Source organism: Coptis chinensis, chromosome 4 (genome assembly GCF_015680905.1).
Source record: "Coptis chinensis isolate HL-2020 chromosome 4, ASM1568090v1, whole genome shotgun sequence".
In the NCBI taxonomy this organism is placed as follows: domain Eukaryota; kingdom Viridiplantae; phylum Streptophyta; class Magnoliopsida; order Ranunculales; family Ranunculaceae; genus Coptis; species Coptis chinensis.
The window spans coordinates 22,632,434-22,657,393 of NC_141459.1; the positions used below are offsets into that span (position 1 = coordinate 22,632,434).

The 24,960-nt window shown below is 35.8% G+C and overlaps 1 protein-coding gene, 1 long non-coding RNA gene, 1 other non-coding gene and 1 pseudogene across 5 annotated transcripts; 1 reads left to right on the forward strand and 3 right to left on the reverse strand.

Moving 5' to 3' along the window:
• Window positions 1–218: 218 nt before the first annotated feature.
• Window positions 219–5,259, forward strand: LOC147502663 (uncharacterized). Of its 3 annotated transcripts, XR_015220035.1 has the most exons (6): window positions 219–353; window positions 432–483; window positions 3,513–3,576; window positions 4,894–4,956; window positions 5,045–5,083; window positions 5,163–5,259. It is a non-coding gene; the product is annotated as an uncharacterized LOC147502663 (long non-coding RNA). The 3 variants fall into 3 exon arrangements; XR_015220036.1 differs by lacking the exons at window positions 3,513–3,576; window positions 4,894–4,956; window positions 5,045–5,083; window positions 5,163–5,259 and adding exons at window positions 2,924–3,083; window positions 3,171–3,221; XR_015220034.1 differs by lacking the exons at window positions 219–353; window positions 432–483; window positions 3,513–3,576 and adding an exon at window positions 4,285–4,312.
• A 6,844-nt stretch (window positions 5,260–12,103) lies between these two features.
• Window positions 12,104–12,209, reverse strand: LOC147502664 (small nucleolar RNA R71). The gene has a single exon (XR_015194057.1). It is a non-coding gene; the product is annotated as a small nucleolar RNA R71 (small nucleolar RNA).
• Window positions 12,210–16,854: 4,645 nt separating this feature from the next.
• Window positions 16,855–24,701, reverse strand: LOC147502665 (alpha-1,3-mannosyl-glycoprotein 2-beta-N-acetylglucosaminyltransferase-like). The gene is made up of 12 exons (XM_086607499.1): window positions 24,543–24,701; window positions 24,413–24,464; window positions 22,581–22,682; window positions 21,824–21,986; window positions 21,633–21,737; window positions 20,987–21,395; window positions 20,596–20,870; window positions 19,940–20,002; window positions 19,813–19,851; window positions 19,561–19,733; window positions 17,316–17,376; window positions 16,855–17,171 (listed from the first exon to the last, which is right to left on the reverse strand). Exons 8-10 carry the CDS (start codon window positions 19,991–19,993, stop codon window positions 19,593–19,595), a joined length of 234 nt encoding a protein of 77 aa, XP_086463625.1. The 5' UTR covers window positions 19,994–20,002; window positions 20,596–20,870; window positions 20,987–21,395; window positions 21,633–21,737; window positions 21,824–21,986; window positions 22,581–22,682; window positions 24,413–24,464; window positions 24,543–24,701; the 3' UTR covers window positions 16,855–17,171; window positions 17,316–17,376; window positions 19,561–19,592.
• On the reverse strand, window positions 23,096–23,988 carry LOC147502666 (serine/threonine-protein kinase GRIK2 pseudogene; annotated as a pseudogene).
• Window positions 24,702–24,960: the final 259 nt, after the last annotated feature.

The following is a 24,960-nucleotide window of genomic DNA, read 5'->3' on the forward strand; positions in this document are numbered from 1 at the left end:
TTGCATCACTTTTTATAAATGATGTGAAAATTTGAAATATTAAATCACTTTACAAGTGACGTCTAGATTGGAATAGCAAATCACTTTCAAAAGTGATGTCTAGTGGTAGCTATTTGATGGACACGCGAGCCGCTCTAGGCCCATTAGGCCCATTAGACAAAGGGGCTTTTTAGTAGTAGCTTAATTAAACGAAAAACTCTAAGTTAAGTTTTAGCTAGGCCGAAGAAACTAAAAAACTTTGAAAATAAAATCTTAACCGCGAATAAAATTTCGTTTTCCCGCTGCGATTAGAACTCATTAACCTAGGGCGGCTAGGTCAGTTATGAAAAATACAACTCATCCCGTCGATTCAGGTACTTATTAACTATTTACTTCTTTCTCTTCAAAGCCCTCTCGTAGAAAACTAATATTATCTATTTTTGTGACAAAAGCACAATCTTTTTCGGTGGATTTTTCTGGAAATCAAAAGAACAAAGTAACCAGGTTTGTCTCTTTCATTAAAGCACAATTTTTCTTCCTTCCAAACTTTATGGTTCCATTTAAATTTATCATAAATCACTTGTTAGTTCTATTAACATTTTAAAGGTTTTCAATTTCGCTATAATTAAAAAGTCGCCAGTTTATATATGTGTTCTGTGGTGATTCAAGTGTTATAAAGCGTTAACAATACATGATATCCTATATTGTATATGAAGTCGGCAAGTCTTAAAAAGTAATGCTTAGTCCTTAATATCGTAGAAATGTTGTTGTTAATATGTTTTTAATTACAGATTAGAATTATATATATCTTATAATTCTAGTTCTTTAGTTTTATTTATCTATTTTGGGTTTCGGCCCCGCTAAGTGGGCATCAGGTGTAGATGTACCCTCGACTTGTGCATCCATAGTTGTGGTCCGGACTAGTTCAACATTTAAAATTACTTATAAAGAGCGATGTTTGTGTCGTTAAATCGAGACGGCATCGATTTCATCACTTACTTCATACCTTTACGCGAAAGTGGCATCCTTTGGAATAACACCGGGCCCCACTAATTTTCAGGTGTTACTAATGTTTGACAATACAAAAAATTACATACCGGATATAACAGAAATGGGATGTTGTAGTTGTTTTGGATTTATAAGGAAGACTAAAAAGAGATCAGTGAAGGGGGGTTGTGGTTATGGGAATAATAGGAGGATTTCACAAGAGTTTTTGTTAGATGACGATGATAATGTGGAAGAAGATATGGATGGTGGGTTTTATGATAGTGAAACTACTAATATACAACATGAACATGATAGTGATGGGGAGTTGAAGTGTGGAGGAGTTAATAGGTCTGAAGAGATTCTTTTGTCCAGAATTAGGCATGGAATGATATGTAGGGAAGTGCGTGTTAAAGAAACTCATCAACTTGTTCGCTCCGAGGATGAAAACGGAAACAAAATGGTCAATGAGTATGTTCGAGAATGTAAGATTGGGTGTGGTAGCTATGGTAAAGTGGTTCTGTACCAAAGTAAAACAGATGGAAAGCAGTATGCTATTAAGGCTTTTCACAAGTCACATTTATTAAAGCAGCGAGTGGGGCCTTCATAAACTGCCATGACTGATGTACTTCGTGAGGTTCTAATCATGAAAATCTTGGCACATCCAAATATTGTCAATCTCCTTGAGGTGATTGATGACCCCAACACTGATAACTTCTACATGGTTCTTGAATACGTTGAAGGCAAGGGGGTTTCTGAAGGTTCTGGTTCGGGGGTTGGCTTAGGCGAAAGTACCGCTAGAAAATACTTGCGTGATGTAGTTTCGGCTCGATTCAAGTAAAGTTCGTCTTGAATATCTTTTCGCGGTGTTTGTCCACATATTTTTCTTGATTGTTGGTCAAGTGTTTATTAATAAAATAAATGGAAAGAATAAAAAACAAAATTAATCTTGAGGATACAGAGAGTATGACCGCTTCACTAACAAATATTTCACCCGTGCTCCTTACATTACATGTCCTGTTTTTTATACTCTATGAAGATCACTTGTCATCATGTTATAACCGAATTCTTTTTGAGTGTCAACCAATTAAGCCTCGATCTGTGATTGAAGCCGGTTAACCACTAAAAAGGCTGATTTGTTTAATAAGAAGAGGGAAAAAACAGGATTTTAGTTTGGGAGTCATTATCATGTATATAGCTTTTCGGGTTTGATTAAGAGAAGAAAGTTGATTTTCGCTTTTGGTGCTTTTCCCCCAAGATCAATTATGTTTCAGTTGGAAAGGAGTCCTACCTTTTAGAGGTCCCAGAGAGTTTGGCGAGGGAGCATTCCACGGGACTATGAACTCGGTCATCAAAGAAGGTTAGAAATAGATTTCTGTTATTATTTTTTGTTTGTTTGTCCGCTAAGATATGTTATTTATCAATTTGTATCTTTCTTTTGTAAAAAAAGAAACCGAACTTCATTAGTTGAATCTTTTTTTTGCATTGTTATTCTTTTAATTTGGATATGCCTACTCCAAAGGCAATTTTGAGGCTTCATGTGCGAAAATAATCGAGAGGAAGTAGCTTTTGAGCATGGATTGTGGGGGTTCTTTATTTCCTTTGAGCATAGCATACATATTTTTATATTCAAGATGAAGAAACTACTATTTGGCGGGGGGGAGTAATGTCAATGTTAAGATATTTAATCTCGGGAATTTGGATTATGTTGGTGGTTGGGACATTTTGATGTTGTAGCCAATTTGGCAAGATGATGGTGTTCAATTTCCGTTCCATAGTACCTTGCTAAGGAAGGGGCCTTATGCCTCTTATTATGAGTTGGGAGGCAAATGATAAATGGGTAGCGGTGCAAACCTAGTTGGGCTGTGTTAGCTTCATGTGGACATATATACACCTCTCTTTTCTTTTTCATGTATCACATGCTATTGGCTGATAGCGATGTAAATGTTTTAGTCATCAGGGATTCTTCAGGTACTGGACTCCGCAAATTAAAAAGTTAGTTGGGGAGCATACTCAAGCTGAAGCCGAGAAAGAATCTAAACTTAAGAGTATACTACAAAGATTGATTGCACGTTTCAGTGATTGATGATTGTTGGGGTGAACTTGATAGGGACTCTCGTGTACCGTGGGTTTGTCTAACTATGTTTATTGCACATTGCACGTGTAAAACTTAACAGAGTAAGATCTAAATTTATGTTTGGTTGTAGGGAAATTTAGTTCCTAAAGCTTCAGCCTTCCCTTGGGCATTAAAGGCGTTTTGCATTATGTCCATATATATCAAAATTTGAAGCTAGGACTCTACTCAGATGCCGGGTACTAATTTTCAATATCTTTCCTAGAATTTCTATTTGTCTTTTGTCAGTTTTTTACAAGTATATTTCCATTCTAATTAATTTCATGGAGAGTTGTCTAGATCATACTTTAAATGACTAGGATTTCCTCTAATAAAACGTACGCGATGAAAGATTTACTTAGTCACCTATGTAGGGTCCTCAGGTAATAAACTTTCTTGAAATCACTATTGAATACTATACTTTATTTTTTTTCAGGACCCCCAAACCTGCAGCAAGGCTTCTCAGTGCATATGTTCCTCTTTGATGTCTGACTGTTTTGGTAATGAATGTTGGATTTACTTGTTGAGGGTTACCTTATCTCCTCCCGTTGGGAACCTGGGATGTCAAACATCATTTCTTTTGAGTTTATTATCAGAAAATACTTGCTATCATATACTATTTGTCTCGATTGTTTTACCGAATAGTAACTGGCAGGCGCAGTGTGGTTGTGTTAGTATGATGACCCAAGTACCCAACCCAACTAGGAACCTTAGTTGTAAATATTTACATGTGTTGAGAGACTGCTAGGGTTCCTTAATTTGAAAAACATAGTGCTCCCATCTGCCGAAGAATCAAAATCGGTATGGGTGACAAGTTTGGTTTCAAAAGATATCCCCGGATCGTGATTAGTGAATACAATGAGGAAAAACACGGAAATATTTATAGATAACTTTTTCTTGTTTTAGGTGTTCTTTATACTAAAAATAATGAATTTCATCTTGTGTTTTCTTTCGCAGTGAGCCTGTTTTGTATAATAACCGGTGTAAGAATCCCGACTCCGTTGAATACAAAAACTTGTTATATATGTTTCATAGTATCGGGCCGCATTCGCATGCATTGTGCATTATTTGATAGTTTTTGCATGATACTAATATCTAGGAAAATATGTAGCCACGTTAATTATAAGTGTAAAATAAACTTACCGGGATGGTGGCTAAGATTAAAAGAGAACCACAAAGGTCGTCGATAGTTTATAATGCCCGTGTAAGTGTGGGACTTACAATTTTGGTGAACATGTATGTATCTTTACTTGATATGCAAATCTAAAGAACTGTCATTTTATAAGCTAATCGAGAAAAGGACTATCCCATATTGATGCTTTTCCTTTTCCATTTCCCGACTAGTTAGTGATATTTCACTTTACATAATTATCTGCATTAATACATTTTATGTTCATTTGAGACTGACATATGTTGGTCTCTCAGAATCATTTGGAACACAAGGTTCTTTCAAATAGATGCTTGATTCAGATTAGCATGTGACCCAACACTTGATCTCTTGAGGTTCTCAAATAGTAAAGTCCAAAATGTTTAATCTCCCATTTTCTCAAGGAAATTTCTAATATGCAAACCTCTTTTTGACCGGAAGACTCTAGAAAGATATAGCTTGTCTAATCAATATTCAACTAGCATATTACTACTAATCTTGTCTCTCGATTATAGAAATACAGTTGTGTTGATCAACTTTAGACTACTTCAATAGTGTGAATGCAGCTTGTTTTCATTATGCCTATATTTGGCTTTTGTTCCTTTGTGTTGTACTTTATAGAAAAGTCTTTTGAGTTGAGAATCACCAATTACTTTATTTTGGGTTGCAGGGTTCTAGTATGGGGCAGTTCTTCAAGCAATACCTGGAGCCTATTAAGATGAATGACGGTCATGTGAGCAATTTTTGTTTTTGCTATCTTATTATTTTCACTAGTCTTATATATATACTTGTTTGATTCTATTTTTTTGTTCTTTTCAAAGGTTGATTGGAAATCAATGGATCTGAGCTATTTGATGGAGGTAAATTATTTCACAAATGGCACGCAGTGAGAGTGTTACTCTTATTTTCTTGTAATCCATAAATACCTTTTTGGCGGAGGAAAATTACGTAAGGCACTTTGGCAACATTGTGTCAAATGCAACACCTGCTCATGGAAGTGATGTCGCCCTCAAGGCATATAATATTGATGGTGATGCGATCCAAATAAAAAGACAGTGCAGATTTTGAGCACATAGCTCGTCGGTTTGGAATATTTGAAGAATGGAAGGTAATCCATTCTCCTATTTTGCATTCTCTATATATCTTTCTTGTCTAGCTTTCTTTCTTCTCGATAAAGTTCCTCTTTGAGATTGACACTATTTATACAAGTCACCGATTGACTAAGTGAAAATATTTGGCCTAGAGTGGGCAGATTAAATTGTTGAGTAATCTAGCCGAAAGTAACGCAAATCTTTGTGCGAATTCTTACATGAGTTGAACTTAGAATTCTTTTGTCCGAATGTGAAGTTCAGCTCTCTCTCACATGAGTTGCAGCCTCGGTGTTTTACTTGGAATCAAGTAGGGGTTTTGGTATGTTTAAAGCCCACGTTATAATCGAGGATCACATGAATAGTTGACATCAGTTCCGGTTTAAAGTCTTGGGTGCCTTAGGATGGGTCAAGAATCGCTATCGGTCCCCGAAGTTTACATAACACGAAGTTCAAGAATCACTCAAGTCTTTCTGCCAATGTATGATGAGTTGTTAGGCCTTGTTAAAGGTTGCCCATTGAAAAGTTTTTCAGCATCACCATCAATGTGAAAGAAAAGACCTCGTATCCTTCAACACTTGAACGAGTTCATGATCGGAAAGAACAACAGTGTGAAAACAATGGTAACAACATGCTAAGAAAAAAAAAACCACCTCGAAATCATCACCATGACATTATATACTTTTGCTTGCTTTTTGACTATCTATTGTCTTTCCCTCATGATCTTTACTTGTGAGCATCTTCTTGATTCTTTCCATGCTCTTATTATATGCAACCTTTTCTTTATTTTATACAATTTGTCATTTAGCTCCCATGAATAAGTAACATTATTTTCTCACTTGAGCAAAAAAAAAAAGAAAAAAACTCTTTGTTAAACTACGACCAGTTTAGTAATATAATCTTGACCTTCCATTTGACAAGAACAATGCTACTGCAGTTGATTGTTAAATCACGACTTTTTGAGTTTATTGCTCGCAGCTAATTCAGCCTGGGTGAAACTTGACTAATGAGTCACTTTCCGTGAATGAAACCGAAGTTGAACTCATCTTGAATTTTGATCCTTTCTCTTGTACGGTGAACCAAATAATGTGGGTGATGCAAACCGAGGGGTTGGGAATGGGGCATTTAACGAGTTTGACGTAAAGTGACCTACCTGCCAAGGAATCTATCTACTTCTATAGAAATATATGAATTCAATATTAGTACCATTGGCTTTTTATAGGCAGAACACATCCCTTCCTTATGTTTGTGTACCTGGTTGAACATAAATGCATCTGAAAAAAAAAAGTATATACATGGAATTAAAATGAAGAAGAAGAATCGATTGAAATGAGTATGTCAAAATTGTGTTGTCTCTATCCTTCTCAATTCTACACTGATGTATAAGACCGAGATGAATGTGTGCATTCAATTGACAATGACAATCCTTCCACAATTTGTTTAGTTGGGACCGATATCCTTCTTTTTGAGGACACCGGTTGGAGAAAAAAAATTCGATTTGGTGCAGGTGCAATTGCGCTTTTTGTGATATGGTCTTCTTTCTATCTCCATATCAAACATTGATATGCTTCATCATAGACAGATTGAAGTAGTGCTCCTGCAACTCCGGTCTCCATTCTATTTCATCCGGAGACTAAAGGTAATGTGATTATTGGCGTTAGGAGGAGAGAGAGTGTGAATGCCGCATAAGTACTCATCCTTGATGTTGCATAAGTTTATAAGTTTATCATATTTTAGAATTCAATATAATGTTCAAGGACAAAAGAAAATCTTGTATTCATTGCTCGGCCATAAGACTAATGTGTATGCTCGGGCACTTCGCCCTTGTTGTTTTCTAAACCAACTTCAAACTTTAATATTAGATGAAGTACTACACCCCTACGTAACATAACTTATTCTTCTGATCTATTTGTTTAGTGTTATGGTTTTATGACCGCAATTTGAATCATAAGTTGGCTACTCGTGTGTGTGAGGGCTGCAGAGATACTATGCTTATTAGACCAAATCTCGCTGCTTTTTTTTTTTTTTTTATATGAAATGGATGTTTATTGGATATTGTTTCATTTGTAAAGTTTGTCTCATTATCTGCGATCGTTCTTACTATTGTTTTTTAGTAATTGTACTTACTTTTTGTCACCATATTCATAACATTTCTTATTTTTGCATAAGTACTCACCCTCGAATCGCTTGCAGGCAATCTTAGAGTGGGGAACAAAGCTACAAGCTATTATAACACATATGGCGAAATGAATCCGTAAGCTTTTTTTGTTTGCCATTAATTTTAGTGTTACTTTCCCTTGAATTGCCCCATCACCCATTTGCTTGTTTTTGAGTAGATGAAGTAAGCATTTCTTGAATTTTTGTCTACCCTTACTATCAGATCGATTATCATTGTCTAGGCAACATGGACACTTACATCTGAAGCTACTGACTTGTCAAGGGAGTTTGCAGTATATCCGTCTTGCGAGCTAGGCTTGATTGCTTAAACATCGGGGATACAGATACAGATGGTGCCTTTGTGATATTAGTATTTCTGGATTCAGACATCTTTTATGGTTTTGTTAAGTTTGTGACCGATATACATAGTTACTTGCTGATATGTTAGACCACTAGTGGCTTTTGCCTTGTGACCACTTATAATTCAGTGAATATATTTGTTCTTTTCTTGGCGCACTGGAAAGCCAATGCTTGATATATACAAGTATATTTGCTTGAATATATTTTGTTTGGAAACACAATCTAGCTCTGAGCATAAGAGAAATCACTTGGTACCATGGGCATTGTATATATGAGCATGCGGTATTAGATTTACTTACAATGTTGAATTGGAACATTGTGTGTCATGAACTAGTCCCTGGGTTGAAACTGAAACCAATTGAATTGGATAGTAAACTTGATATTAATAGTTGTTGCGGTATTAGATTTACTTGAAGGTGCTTGTGAATCGCATCGACAAAGATCGTAGTTGGGAAGAATCATATGACATGTCATGGTTGCTCGAGCTTAGAAGTATATTTCCTAGAGTGCAGCTAAAGATTTAACTCCTTCCAAAGAATTTGAGTCGCAGCATCAACAATGGAGGACTATATTAGTGTCATATGTATTTGTAATTGGGGATGAGTTGAGGTGATATATGTAGATGTACAGTGGTGTATACATTTCATTTTTATTTGATGATTAATGAGCAAGAAAATGGTATACTAGGCTAAATATATAATTTTTTTTTTTTAAATTTCTGAGCAATACGACATCACTTTTAAAGTGATTCGAAAAGTGTTTCACATCACTTTTCAAGTGATGTGCTTTTTTAAATGATGCGTCACTTTTTAAGTGATGTCAATAGTCCTTTTCTAACGTCACTTTTTTTGTAATGTCAATAGTCATTCTTTAACGTCACTTTTTAAAAGTGATGTCAAATTGATAAATATTACGTCACTATAAAAGTGATTTGTATACTTACAACATCACTTTTTGAAATCACTTTAAGAAGTAATGTCTTATGTTTTCTCCTACGACATCTTTCCAAAAGTGATTTAAATTGTTACAACATCACTTCTAGACATCAATTTAAAAGTGATGTTAAAACACACAGACTTTTAACGTCACCGCTATTAACATCACTTTTGAAAGTAATGTGAAATAGTTATAACATCACTTTTCCGGTGATGTAAAAACATAAAATTGTTGTAGTGAACCCCGGTATCGTTTGGACGTTATTCGTGTATGTGAGGAAAATAAATGTCTGCTGCATTTGAGAGAACAAAACTTGAGTGAATCTATCTGAGAGTTTGTGTTTTAACACATCCCTATGAGAACCCACCTTAAGAACGCTCTCCAAATGTTTTGGAAACGACTCTGCTTTTGCATTTCATTGCTCATGTTTGCACATTTATCTTTAGATGATTAAATTATAGTACATATGTTATTCCAAGTTCAAAGGAGCTTGTCCTTATTCCCCGCTAATGAATGTATAGATTTCTGAGAATAAATAAGGAGACAAAACCCTTTGTACTAGTGATCTCCAAATGTGCATTTTATTACCCGTATATTGGTGCATTACAATCCCTCTTACACTTAACGAAAAGACAACTCATAACTTTTACTACATTTTTCAGGTTAAAGAGTATTTCAGACCACTTATCATAAAAGCTAAATCTTAACACCAAAAGGAGCCTTAATCACGCTTATTATAAAGACCAGTAGCCGCTATGGAAAAGTGCTGAAAAAGTCAAAGTCAACCGGTCAAAGTCAAAAGTAAAAGCCTTCATATCAGAAAACCAGAGATGGAGGCCCTTATCTCAAAATATGATGACTTTTCTCCCCTAAACCTACCTTGGTCATAAAGAAACCAAAAAGCAAAAGCAAAAGTGAAAGTGTGAGGTGTCTAGTCTGTAATGGAGAAGGGCAAATCTATAAATGGCAAAAGTAGGGGTATATAACCCAAAAATAAGGAAAAGAGAAACCATCATTTATCTTAGGATCCAAACCATTTGGTTTGTTTAATTTCTTGTCTTGTTTTTCAATTCATGTTTTTATTTTCTTGTTGTTTTATTTCATTTCAATCTTGTTATTTACTTGTTATTTATTTCAATCAATCTTGTTTACTTGTTCTTTGTTTCAACCTTTAAACCTTGTTCACTTGTTCTTTGTTTCAATGTTTTAATCAATCTTCCCTTTCATGTTTTCAAGTCATTTCAATAGAACAATCAAAGCTTTCAAGTTTTCATTAGCTTAGAACCATTCTAATTCTACAAGAGTCTACCTTTCTTCTTCATATCTCCCTCACTCAAACTTTAAACAGTTTAGGATGAACCTCAACTTCTAAAACAAACTCTTTTGAAGTATACTCGCTACAATCTAAAGATTCAAATGGCGCTGTCATCATGGATTGAAGGAGTGAGAGTGATTAGTTGAGAATCTAAGAAGGGAGCATCATTCTCATCTCTCCATTTCTTTTCTTTTTTTCTTTTTTTCTATTTTTTGTCATTTTACTTTATTGTTTCTCTGTACTGAGATATTTTTTTTACAAATCAGGTTGCGGGACAACGAAGCTGGAAAGGAGCTGAAGACACACACAAAAACCAACAACCGTTCACCAACGCCGGCGGGCTACCGCGCGGGCTTGGCAAGGGCGACCACCAAGGCATCTCCAGGGAAGGGTGTCCAGTTTTTTTGCAGTCCAGTTGATTTGTGATGAATAGTTATACTCCGAGCCCTGATTTTGTAATAGAGTAGGAGAAAATAGTGGAACTTGTTTCTAATAGTTAGTGATAAAAAGAGAAACAAAAAAAAAAATGGTTTTGATTGATTTCTTATGATGAACATGAGTTTAACTTGGTTTAAGTTATATACTTACCAAGGGATTAGTGTTTTAATTGCCTTGGGAAGTTCAAGTGTGTGAGGCAAGTTGTGGCTCACACACTTTAAATCAACTTGGTAATCAACACTCTAAGTCCATTTGACTCAAGTTAATCTAGGTTATTAATCTAAAACTAGTTAATTAGATTAGTTTAATCTTAGTTTAGTTTTAAGTTTGGGCCCTTAAAGGCAAAATTGTATAAATTGTCAAAAACGTAACTTGTGGGCTTTTTAAGTGGGCCTTTATTGTAACTTAAAACATAGTAAAGCTCGAAAGGTTGGGCCTGATTCTTAGATCAAGCGCCAACTGAAATCGCCTTCTCCTCAAGCAACGTGTAAGCACGGCTTGAGAGGTAATTTCTAAACCTCCTCGAAGCCCAAGTAAGAGGATACTTGTTTGTTCAAGCATACTTACATGACTGTTTAAAATTTACTTTCTGCATTGCAATTTACATTCACAAGATAAGGTGAACCCGAGCCACATAACAACCATTGGGAAGTCATTACCCAATGTAGGTAAATTGGAAGTTGCTTGATTCTTGAAAGCCCTAGACCAAAATAATTTAATTAAAATCAATCAACTAGAGCCCAAGTAGTCACGCTACTCCAGAAAAGGACAAAAATATAGCCACGAGGATTTAAAGTAATCAGTTACCAAATTCCGGTGGACCAACTACCTTCCTCACTCCCCTCCCCCAAATTCATCGAGAGTGACATTCTTGGTAGCACACCACTTGGTGAAGTGACTACCTACTCTTCTGAGACGTGTAGTAGAGCCATCATAGTCTTGCGGCCAACTGTTCCTCTTAACAAGGCATAGTAAAATATAGACCAAAAGCAAAGTTTTCAAAACTCCATACTTGCAAAAACGAATTTTGATTGTTTGAGCATACATTGCACTATTTGCGAATGTTAAGATAATTTTGGGGTCTTGCTAAAAGTGTATGATACTGCGTTCAAGCACTTCTAGTATTACCAAGAATAAAACTTACTCACGTAGGAAAGTTCGTCGACCTAGACAATCTCCTGTTTCTAGTCCTCCATCTCATAAGATGCCTGACGTAGCGGTGCAAGCTGAAGAGCCTATCTCCAACTTTTACACACCATTGCAAGATGGGCCTCCATCTTGTATATGACTCACACCGCTTACGAGCGATTTTAGGATTCAACCGAACATGTTCAATCTTCTACCCATCTTCCATGGGTTAGAACACGAGTTACCGTATGAGCATCTACTCCGGATACATGAAGTATGTAATACTTTTCATCATCCGGGCGACACCTACGATCAGGTGAAGCTACGAGTGTTTCCTTTCACTCTAGCTGGCAAAAGTCACGCTTGGCTTCTCTCACAAAAGGCCGACTCTTTCGATACATGGGAAAAAGTTATGTTCTCCTTCATGAAGAAGTACTCTCCGCAGAAGAAAATAGAAGAGATAAGAAGCAAGATATAGTTCTTCAGACAGAGTCCAAGTGAGACATTTTCCGAAGCATGGGATAGATTCTCTGACATACTCCATTCATGTCCTCACCATAAACTAAAAAAATCCACTCTTGTCCAATGTTTCTTCAAAGGCCTTCTCCCAGAACACAAAGTAACCCTCGACATCATGAGCAATCGTAATTTTTTGGGTAGAGGTGCAACGGAAGCCAGAACCTTTCTTGAAAACCAAGCTGAAAAGAGTACCCATAGGGGCGACATAAACAATTCCAGAATAGCCCAACCCAGTACATCTAAGGCTAGTGGTATTTTTTAGGTGAAATCAGATCCAGAAATCAAAACCCTAATAGAAACCCTCATAAGAAAGATAGATGCCCTCACAACCAAAAAAAAAATATAAAGCTTCTCATCCTGTCATAAACATAAATACCTTACCATGCAATTTCTGTCTAAGCTTAAATCATATAGATGCCACCTGTCCCTTGATCACAAACCTATCATCACTTCAGCCAAAAGAAGTACGTGCTTTAATTGAACCAAATGCACCGTGGAGACAACATCCAAATTTCAAATGGACCAACATTCCACAAAACCAAACACCACCAAGTTTCAACAAACCAACAAATACCTTCAGACAAAGACAAGGACAAGGTACCTACAACAATCAGAACAGAGCATTAGTCTCATCCCAGTTTAACCAGAACTATCAAAACCTACCTATCAACAACCAAAGAGACCTAGTTCCCGTTACACCATCAACTAGTGTCCAATCAGATAAGCCTACCGAAATAATGTTATCTGTCATGGAACAGCAAACCCAAATCCTAACATCCATGCAACAATCTCTGAACTTGTTAGCCCAAGATAAAACCCAGAAAGGAGAGTTCCCAGGTCAAGCTATTCCTAATCCTAAACCAACAAACACGGCCTTTAAAGCAACAAGTGACGTGAACGAAGCTGGAGTGCTAAAAACTCTTTCTTAAAGATCCCATCTACGATGATTGAATCCTATTTTTCGATGTATTCCTTTCCTTTCCATTCCATCTTTTCCTTTAAAGGGATACATCAATAAGGTAACTAGACCTCTCCACTTGGAGGGTGTGGTTGTAAGTGCCGGAGCCTTAGTCCACAGTATATCTCGCATATTATTTGTAAAACACTTTTTACTCATCGTTGGAGTAAGTGTGAACCTGTGGAGCGAGTATACAATTTTTCTTTTCTTTATTTTACACTTCTTTTTCAAAAATGTTTGTTTCCTTTGTGCTGTTAATGATACATTCTCGATACATCAATAGTTAAGTGAATTTTCAAAACGGGCAATGGATTTTACAAAGACCAACCCCTAGAACAACGCAATCTAGGGGCGGTTTGAGATCATCTTTGCCTACTAAGGGTCGCCTATATCACCGATAAGGTAGGGAATTGGGTCGGGTAGACCCGAATCCGACCCGATCCGATTACCGAATACATAGGGTTCGAGTGCATTTTTGTATCCGTTTATTTATTTGAGTCGAGGTCGGGTTCGGGTTTGGGTTTGGATAAAAATTTTGGGCTTTTTTTGAATTTTTAGTGTTATCCGATCGGGTTAGTCGGGTTTGAATATTAAGTTTCGGTTTTATTCAGGTTCGATTTCGGGTTCGGATATGGTGAAACTATTCGGGTTCAGATTCGGATATAGCCATATCCGACCCGATCCCTGCCCTAATCACCGAGCTATTTGCCCGGGTCAGGACATTCCATGTCTTGCATAGTAAATCTCCCAACTCGCATAGCTGAAGCTCTGTCTGTCTAGATTGGGTTCGCCACAAAGCCAACACGAAAGTTGCCTAAGATTATCTGTCGATCATATTTTGTTTTCAAATAGTAACATCTAGAATCACTACTTTTGAGTACAAGTTTCTTAAAATTTCCCTCCATAGTTTTCAAAACCAGATGATATAAAAATGAAAGTTATATGCCCAGAGTAACCAAAATGATACCGGATTAATGTATAACTTTATCTTCTTGGCAAAACCTCTATATGGATAGAGATATATTTTGAATTAGAAAACCAACTAAAAAAAACAAAAAAAAAAACAATGCGTCTCCAAACGAGAATTAAACAAATAGAGTAACCTAAAGTGATATTATTCTCTATTTAATTCTATCTTTTTGCCTCCACCTCTCTATTTTGTCTCGAGAATCTGACGTTAAAAGACTCAAAAATTTTCAAATTTTCAAAATTTTCCTTTCTTAATAATCTTTCCCCTCTCATTTAAATCTTTTCCCCTTCTAAATCTCTCTCGTTTCTGAACGTTTTTCGCTAATGTGAATCACTCACTGTGAGTTGACTTGAAACTCAGTATGTAGGTCGAATTTTGTAGAAGACCATATTTCTATTGCACATGCAACTATGTGAGTCACTTAACACCATTGTCCATACTGATCTCAGTAACTTACCACAACATTTCCCATTTCCACGTTTGTTTGGCACTTGGCAAATGGCGATCACTTCAATATCCACTTCAAAGTACAGGATCTCCGCTTCTAACATAAAAATTGAACTTCTTTCAGTTGAATACGTATTTTCTTCTAAATTTTTACTAAAGGGCTCATGCAAAGGATCTTGCACCTTTTTTGCTACTGAAATATAAAGACGAAATGTAAAATCGAGTGAAGCCAAGAACAGATTACCTATAAGAGAAATTCAGGCAATACAGAGTAATCAAATAATCATGCCAAGTCAAAGGACATCTACTGCAAAATTTTCATCATCGCGAATGCGCTCATAGACGATATCTATGCAGATGAATCATATCTATGCAGTCTGCCCCATAGGAGGACTAAGGTTCTGCCTAATGCTCCTATAGAGCTTTCTGTGTTTTTCTTCTACATATTAGTTGTATGCATCTCCTAGAGCACATACTTGTTGCTACATTATTATTCGTCAAAGAACTTGGTCTGGATTTTCATAAAGCTTGGTATCTTTGCAGGTTAACATTTTGGGCTGGGCATGTATGTGTGCTTCCGATCCTCTTAAATCTATGTCTAGCTTCATCTATAAATACAAATAGCTAATTAATGTAGTCTTCCTATAACTTGCTCATCTTAAATCTTGGGCTCATAGAATCTATGAATTTGTAATACATTCCCCTGCCAGCCTGCAATAAGCTAAAAAAATCCATGATACTTGGAATCTAGGGCCCAAGTCAGATATTTACAGCTAGAAATATCTCATTTGAGTATTGTGATTATGTAGAAATAATCTCTGAACAATAATTGGTTCAGAGATTAAGAGCAAGATTGTTTATCTAAGATAATTACGTATTTGACTTAGGTCTTTAATAATTGGTTGAGATAACTACGTATTGAGATTATACAACGATTATTGTTATTGAGATTATGTGGTTATCAGATTTTTGTTGACATACAGTTAGCCACATTCTAATCTTGTTGTATTGAGATTATGCAATAAAAATCACATAATTATTGAGATTATGTTTCTTGCACGTGGCTTGATATGTTTTGACTTATATAATCTAGTTACAAATATGAAATTTGTAACTTCACACCAAAATCTCAATTCTCCCTAAAACTTCATCAAGGTTATAAATATGACTTACCCCCCCCCCTGGTTCCATCATTTGTTGGTTCCACCCCTTTGCTCCATATACTAAGAAGTAATTAACAACAAAACCTAAGAGGAAAGTACTCACACAAAGGAAAAAAAATGGATAAAAGAGAAATATACCGAAAAATGGTATCAAGAGAGCCAAAGAAAGTATGTTCACTACAACAATTTTATGTTTTTACATCACCGGAAAAGTGATGTTATAACTATTTCACATTACTTTCAAAAGTGATGTTAATAGCGGTGACGTTAAAAGTCTGTGTGTTTTAACATCACTTTTAAATTGATGTCTAGAAGTGATGTTGTAACAATTTAAATCACTTTTGGAAAGATGTCGTAGGAGAAAACATAAGACATTACTTCTTAAAGTGATTTCAAAAAGTGATGTTGTAAGTATACAAATCACTTTTATAGTGACGTAATATTTATCAATTTGACATCACTTTTAAAAAGTGACGTTAAAGAATGACTATTGACATTACAAAAAAAGTGGCGTTAGAAAAGGACTATTGACATCACTTAAAAAGTGGACGATCATTTAAAAAGCACATCACTTGAAAAGTGATGTGAAACACTTTTCGAATCACTTTAAAAGTGATGTCGTAATTAAAATAAAAAAAAAAAAAAAAATTATATATTTAGCCTAGTATACCATTTTCTTGCTCATTAATCATCAAATAAAAATGAAATGTATACACCACTGTACATCTACATATATCACCTCAACTCATCCCCAATTACAAATACATATGACACTAATATAGTCCTCCATTGTTGATGCTGCGACTCAAATTCTTTGGAAGGAGTTAAATCTTTAGCTGCACTCTAGGAAATATACTTCTAAGCTCGAGCAACCATGACATGTCATATGATTCTTCCCAACTACGATGCTGTCCAGTAACGATTCACAAGCACCTTCAAGTAAATCTAATACCTGCAACAACTATTAATATCAAGTTTACTATCCAATTCAATTGGTTTCAGTTCAACCCTAGGGACTAGTTCATGACACACAATGTTCCAATTCAACATTGTAAGTAAATCTAATACCTGCATGCTCATATATACAATGCCCATGGTACCAAGTGATTTCTCTTATGCTCAGAGCTAGATTGTGTTTCCAAACAAAATATATTCAAGCAAATATACTTGTATATATCAAGCATTGGCTTTCCAGTGCGCCAAGAAAAGAACAAATATATTCACTGAATTATAAGTGGTCACAAGGCAAAAGCCACTAGTGGTCTAACATATCAGCAAGTAACTATGTATATCGGTCACAAACTTAACAAAACCATAAAAGATGTCTGAATCCAGAAATACTAATATCACAAAGGCACCATCTGTATCTGTATCCCCGATGTTTAAGCAATCAAGCCTAGCTCGCAAGACGGATATACTGCAAACTCCCTTGACAAGTCAGTAGCTTCAGATGTAAGTGTCCATGTTGCCTAGACAATGATAATCAGTACAGTAGTAAGGGTAGACAAAAAATTCAAGAAATGCTTACTTCATCTACTCAAAACAAGCAAATGGGTGATGGGGCAATTCAAGGGAAAGTAACACTAAAATTAATGGCAAACAAAAAAGCTTACGGATTCAGCTCGCCATATGTGTTATAATAGCTTGTAGCTTTGTTCCCACTCCTAAGATTGCCTGCAAGCAGTTCAGGGGTGAGTACTTATGCAAAAATAAGAAATGTTATGAATATGGTGACAAAAAGTAAGTACAATTACTAAAAACAATAGTAAGAACAGTACTGCAGATAATGAGACAAACTTTACAAATGAAACAATATCCAATAAACATCCATTTCATATAAAAAAAAAAAAAGGCGCAAAGCAGCGCGAGATTTGGTCTAATAAGCATAGTATCTCTCGCCCTCACACACACGAGTAGCCAACTTATGATTCAGCTGCAGTGCATAAACCATAACACTAAACAAATAGATCTGTAACAGTAAGTTATGTTCTGTGGGGTGTAGTACTTCATCTAATATTAAAGTTTGAAGTTGGTTTAGAAAACAACAAGGGCGCAAGTGCCTGAGCATACACATTAGTCTTGTAACTGAGCAATGAATACAAGATTTTCTTTTGTCCTTCGAACATTATATTGAATTCTAAAATATGATAAACTTATAAACTTATGCAACATCAAGGATGAGTACTTATGCAGCATTCACACTCTCTCACTCCTAACGCCAATAATCACATTACACTGAGTCTGCGACTGAAATAGAATGGAGACTGGAGTTGCAGGAGCACTACTTCAATCTGTCTATGACAGAAGCATATCAATGTTTGATATGGAGATAGAAAGAAGACCATATCACAAAAACTGCAATTGCACCCTGCACCAGTCGAAATTTTTTTTCTCCAACCAGTGTCCTCAAAGAAGGATATCAGTCCCAACTAAACAGTTGTGGAAGGATTGTCATTGTCAATTGAATGCACACATTCATCTCAGTCTTATACATCAGCTGTAGAATTGAGAAGGATAGAGACAACACAATTTTGACATACTCATTGCAATCTGATTCTTCTTCTTCATTTTTAATTCCATGTATATACTTTTTTTCGTATGCATTTATGTTCAACCAGGTACACAAACATAAGGAAGGGATGTGTTCCTGCCTATAAGCCAAACTGATGGTACTAATATTCGGAATTCATATATTTCTATAGAAGTAGATAGATTCCTTGAGCAGGTAGGTCACTTTACGTCAAACTCGTTAAATGCCCCATTCCCAACCCTCGACCAATTTGCATCACCACATTATTTGGTTCATTTGGTACAAGAGAAAGGATCAAAATTCAAGATGAGTTCAACTCGGTTTCAAATTTCACCGAGTGACTCATTAGTCAAGTTTCACCCAGGCCTGAATTAGCGAGCAATAAACTCAGTCAAGTCGTGATTTAACAATCACTGCAGTAGCATTGTTCTTGTCAAATGGAAGGTCAGTATTATATTACTAAACTGGTCGTAGTTTAACAAAGAGTTTTTTTCTTTTTTTTTTTTTGCTCAAGTGAGAAAATAATGTTACTTATTCATGGGAGCTAAATGACAAATTGTATAAAATAAAGAAAAGGTTGCATATAATAAGAGCATGGAAAGAATCAAGAAGATGCTCACAAGTAAAGATCATGAGGGAAAGACAATAGATAGTAAAAAAGCAAGCAAAAGTATATAATGTCATGGTGATGATTTCGAGGTGGTTTTTTTTTTCTTAGCATGTTGTTACCATTGTTTTCACACTGTTGTTCTTTCCGATCATGAACTCGTTCAAGTGTTGAAGGATACGAGGTCTTTTCTTTCACATTGATGGTGATCTTTGAAAAACTTTTCAATGGGCAACCTTTAACAAGGCCTAACAACTCATCATACATTGGCAGAAAGACTTGAGTGATTCTTGAACTCGTGTTATGTAAACTCGGGGACCGATAGCGATTCTTGACCCATCCTAAGGCACCCAAGACTTTAAACCTGAACCCGATGTCAACTATTCATGTGATCCTCAGTGTAACGTGGGCTTTAAACATACCAAAAACCCCTACTTGATTCCAAGTAAAACACCAGAGGCTGCAACTCATGTGAGAGAGCTGAACTTCACATTCAGACAAAGAATTCTAAGTTCAACTCATGTAAGAATTCAGACAAAGATTTGCAGTTACTCGGCGAGTACTCAACAATTTAACTGCCCAGCTCTAGGCCAAATATTTTCACTTCGTCAATCAGTGACTTGTATAAATAGTGTCAATCTCAAAGAGGAACTTTATCGAGAAGAAGAAAGCTAGACAGAAGAAAGATATATAGAGAATGCAAAATAGGAGAATGGATTACCTTCCATTCTTCAAATATTCCAAACTGACGAGCTATGTGCTCAAAATCTGCCTGGTCTTTGTAATCTTGGATCGCACATCACCATCAATATTATATGCCTTGAGGACGACATCACTTCCATGAACAGGTGTTGCATTTGACACAATGTTGCCAAAGTGCCTTACGTAATTTTCCTGCCAAAAAAAGGTATTTATGGATTACAAGAAAATAAGAGTAACACTCTCACTGCGTGCCATTTGTGAAATAATTTACCTCCATCAAATAGCTCAGATCCATTGATTTCCAATCAACCTTTGAAAAGAACAAAAAAATAGAATCAAACAAGTATATATATAAGACTAGTGAAAATAATAAGATAGCAAAAACAAAAATTGCTCACATGACCGTCATTCATCTTAATAGGCTCCAGGTATTGCTTGAAGAACTGCCCCATACTAGAACCCTGCAACCCAAAATAAAGTAATTGAGTGATTCTGAACTCAAAAGACTTTCTATAAAGTACAACACAAAGGAACAAAAGCCAAATATAGGCATAATGAAAACAAGCTGCATTCACACTATTGAAGTAGTCTAACAGAATAAACTGGAGTTGATCAACACAGCTGTATTTCTATAATCAGAGACAAGATTAGTAGTACGATGCTAGTTGAATATTGATTAGACAAGCTATATCTTTCTAGAGTCTTCTGGTCAAAAGAGGTTTGCATATTAGAAATTTCCTTGAGAAAATGGGAGATTAAACATTTTGGACTTTACTATTTCAGAACCTCAAGAGATCAAGTGTTGGGTCACATGCTAATCTGAATCTGAAGCATCTATTTGAAAGAACCTTGTGTTCCAAATGATTACAGAGACCAACATATGTCAGGTCTCAAATGAACATAAAATGTATTAATGCAGATAATTATGTAAAGTGAAATATCACTAACTAGTCAGAAACAGGAAAAGGAAAAGCATCAATATGGGATAGTCCTTTTCTGATTAGCTTATAAAATGACAGTTCTTTAGATTTGCATATCAAGTAAAGATACATACATGTTCACCAAAATTGTAAGTCCTGCACACTTCTGGACGTACAAACTGTCGACCTTTGTGGTTCTCTTTTAATCTTAGCCAGTCATCCCAGTAAGTTTATTTTACACTTATAATTAACTGTGGCTACATATTTTCCTAGATATTAGTATCATGCAAAAAACTATCAAATAATGCACAATGCATGCAGAACAGCCAGTACTATGAAACATATATAACAAGTTTTTTGTATTCAACGGAGCTGAGGGATTCTTACACGGTTATTATACAAAACAGGCCTGCAAGAAGAAAACACAAGATGAAATTCATTATTTTTAGTATAAAGAACACCTAAAACAAGAAAAAGTTATCTATAAATATTTCCGTGTTTTTCCTCATTGTATTCACTAATCACGATCCGGGGGGATATCTTTTTGAAACCAAACTTGTCAGTCCATCGATTTTGATTCTTCAAGCAGATGGGAGCACTATGTTTTTCAAATTAAGGAACCCTAGCATCTCTCAACACATGTAAATATTTACAACTAAGGTTCCTAGTTGGGTTGGGTACTTTGGGTCATCATACTAACACAACCACACTGCTACCGCCGATTACTATTCGGTAAAACAATCGAGACAAATAGTATATGATAGCAAGTATTTTCTGATAATAAACTCAAAAGAAATGATGTTTGACATCCCAGGTTCCCAACGGGAGGAGATAAGGTAACCCTCAACAAGTAAATCCAACATTCATTACCAAAACAGTCAGACATCAAAGAGGAACATATGCACTGAGAAGCCTTGCTGCAGGTTTGGGGGTCCTGAAAAAAAATAAAGTATAGTATTCAATAGTGATTTCAAGAAAGTTTATTACCTGAGGACCCTACATAGGTGACTAAGTAACAGTCTTTCATGCGTTCTGTTTATTAGAGGAAATCCTAGTCATTTAAAGTATGATCTAGACAACTCTCCATGAAATTAATTAGAATGGAAATATACTTGTAAAAAACTGACAAAAGACAAATAGAAATTCTAGGAAAGATATTGAAAATTAGTACCCGGCATCTGAGTAGAGTCCTAGCTTCAGTCCCTTGATATATATGGACATAATCGCAAAGCCTTTAATGCCCAAGGGAAGGTGAAGCTTTAGGAACTAAATTTCCCTACACCAAACATAAATTTAGATCTTACTCTGTTAAGTTTTACACGTGCAATGTGCAATAAACATAGTTAGATTGACGTGAAGTACACGAGAGTCCCTATCAAGTTCACCCCAACAATCATCAATCATCAAAGCGTGCAATCAATCTTTGTAGTATACTCTTAAGTTTAGATTCTTTTCGGCTTCGGCTTGGTATGCTCCCCAACTAACTTTTTAATTTTGGAGTCCAAAGACGAAGAATCCACGATGACTAAAACATTTACATCGCTATCAGCCAATAGCATGTGATACATGAAAAGAAAAAGAGAGGTGTATATATGTCCACATGAAGCTAACACAGCCCAACTAGGTTTGCACCGCTACCCATTTATCATTTGCCTCCCAACTCATAATAAGAGGCATAAGGCCCCTTCCTTAGCAAGGTACTATGGAACGGAAATTGAACACCATCATCTTGCCAAATTGGCTACAACATCAAAATGTCCCAACCACCAACATAATCCAAATTCGAGATTAAATATCTTAACATTGACATTACTCCCCCACCGCCAAATAGTAGTTTCTTCATAATGAATATAAAAATATGTATGCTATGCTCAAAGGAAATAAAGAACCCCACAATCCATGCTCAAAAGCTACTTCCTCTCTCGATTATTTTCGCACATGAAGCCTCAAAATTACCTTTGGAGTAGGCATATCCAAATTAAAAGAATAACAATGCAAAAGAAAAGATTCAACTAATGAAGTTCGGGTTTCTTTTTTACAAAAGAAAGATACAAATTGATAAATAACATATCTTAGCGGACAAACAAAGAAAAAGAATAATGAGAAATCTATTTCTAACCTTCTTTGATGACCGCAGTTCATAGTCCCGTGGAATGCTCCCTCGCAAACTCTCTGGGACCTCTAAAAGGTAGGACTCCTTTCCAACTGTAACATAATTGATCTGTGGGAAAAGCACCAAAAGCGAAAATCAACTTTCTTCTCTTAATCAAACCAGAAAGCTATATACATGATAATGACTCCCAAACTAAAATCCTGTTTTCCCTCTTCTTATTAAACAAATCAGCCTTTTTAGTGGTTAACCAGCTTCAATCACAGATCAGGCTTAATTGGTTGACACTCAAAAAGAATTCGGTTATAACATGATGACAAGTGATCTTCATAGAGTATAAAAAACAGACATGTAATGTAAGGAGCCTGGGTCGAAATATTTGTTAGTGAAGCGGTCATACTCTCTGTATCCTCAAGATTAATTTTGTTTTTTTATTCTTTCCATTTATTTTATTAATAAACACTTGACCAACAATCAAGAAAAATATGTGGACAAACACCGCAAAAGATATTCAAGACGCAACTTTACTTGAATCTGAGCCCAGAAACTACATCACGCAAGTATTTTCTAGCGGTACTTTCGCCTAAGCCAACCCCTGAACCAGAACCTTCAGAAACCCCCTTGCCTTCAACGTATTCAAGAACCATGTAGAAGTTATCAGTGTTGGGGTCATCAATCACCTCAAGGAGATTGACAATATTTGGATGTGCCAAGATTTTCATGATTAGAACCTCACGAAGTACATCAGTCATGGCAGTTTCTGAAGGCCCCACTCGCTGCTTTAATAAATGTGACTTGTGAAAAGCCTTAATAGCATACTGCTTTCCATCTGTTTTACTTTGGTACAGAACCACTTTACCATAGCTACCACACCCAATCTTACATTCTCGAACATACTCATTGACCATTTTGTTTCCGTTTTCATCCCTCGGGCGAACAAGTTGATGAGTTTCTTTAACACGACTTCCTACATATCATTCCATGCCTAATTCTGGACAAAAGAATCTCTTGGACCTATTAACTCCTCCACACTTCAACTCCCCATCACTATCATGTTCATGTTGTATATTAGTAGTTTCACTATCATAAAACCCACCATCCATATCTTCTTCCACATTATCATCGTCATCTAACAAAAACTCTTGTGAAATCCTCCTATTATTCCCATAACCACAACCCCCCTTCACTGATCTCTTTTTAGTCTTCCTTATAAATCCAAAACAACTACAACATCCCATTTCTGTTATATCCGGTATGTAATTTTTTGTATTGTCAAACATTAGTAACACCTGAAAATTAGTGGGGCCCGGGTGTTATTCCAAAGGATGCCACTCGCATAAAGGTATGAAGTAAGTGATGAAATCGATGCCGTCTCGATTTAACGACACAAACATCGCTCTTTATAAGTAATTTTAAATGTTGAACTAGTCCAGACCACAACTATGGATGCACAAGTCGAGGGTACATCTACACACAATGCCCACTTAGCAGGCCAGAAACCCAAAATAGATAAATAAAACTAAAGAACTAGAATTATAAGATATATATAATTCTAATCTGTAATTAAAAAAACAGTACAACAACACATTCTATGATATTAAGGACGAAGCATTACTTTGTAAGACTTGCCGACTTCATATACAATATAGGATATCATGTATTGTTAACGTTTATAACACTTGAATCACCTGAGAACACATATAACTGGCGACTTTTTAATTATAGCAGAAATTGAAAACCTTTAAAATGTTAATAGAACTAACAAGTGATTTATGATAAATTTAAATGGAACCATAAAGTTTGGAAGGAAGAAAAATTGTGCTTTAATGAAAGAGACAAACCTGGTTACTTTGTTCTTTTGATTTCCAGAAAAATCCACCGAAAAAGATTGTGCTTTTGTCACAAAAATAGATAATATTAGTTTTCTACGAGAGGGCTTTGAAGAGAAAGAAGTAAATAGTTAATAAGTACCTGAATCGACGGGATGAGTTGTATTTTTCATAACTGACCTAGCCGCCCTAGGTTAATGAGTTCTAATCGCAGCGGGAAAACGAAATTTTATTCGCGGTTAAGATTTTATTTTCAAAGTTTTTTAGTTTCTTCGGCCTAGCTAAAACTTAACTTAGAGTTTTTCGTTTAATTAAGCTACTACTAAAAAAAGCCCCGCCTGTCTAATGGGCCTAATGGGCCTAGAGCGAAGCACTGTGTCCATCAAATAGCTACCACTAGACATCACTTTTGAAAGTGATTTGCTATTCCAATCTAGACGTCACTTGTAAAGTGATTTAATATTTCAAATTTTCACATCATTTATAAAAAGTGATGCAAAAAGTGATTTAAAAGATTAAATGACATCACAACGTTTACATCACTTCTAAAAATGATGTTG

Coding starts and splice junctions, on each gene's coding strand:
- LOC147502665 (XM_086607499.1), bottom strand. CDS start 19,993: ATGGGGCAGTTCTTCAAGCAATACCTGGAGCCTATTAAGATGAATGAC. Junction 19,852..19,939: donor TTAAGATGAATGACGGTCAT/GTGAGCAATTTT, acceptor TTCTTTTCAAAG/GTTGATTGGAAATCAATGGA. Junction 19,734..19,812: donor ATCTGAGCTATTTGATGGAG/GTAAATTATTTC, acceptor TTTTTTTGGCAG/GAAAATTACGTAAGGCACTT.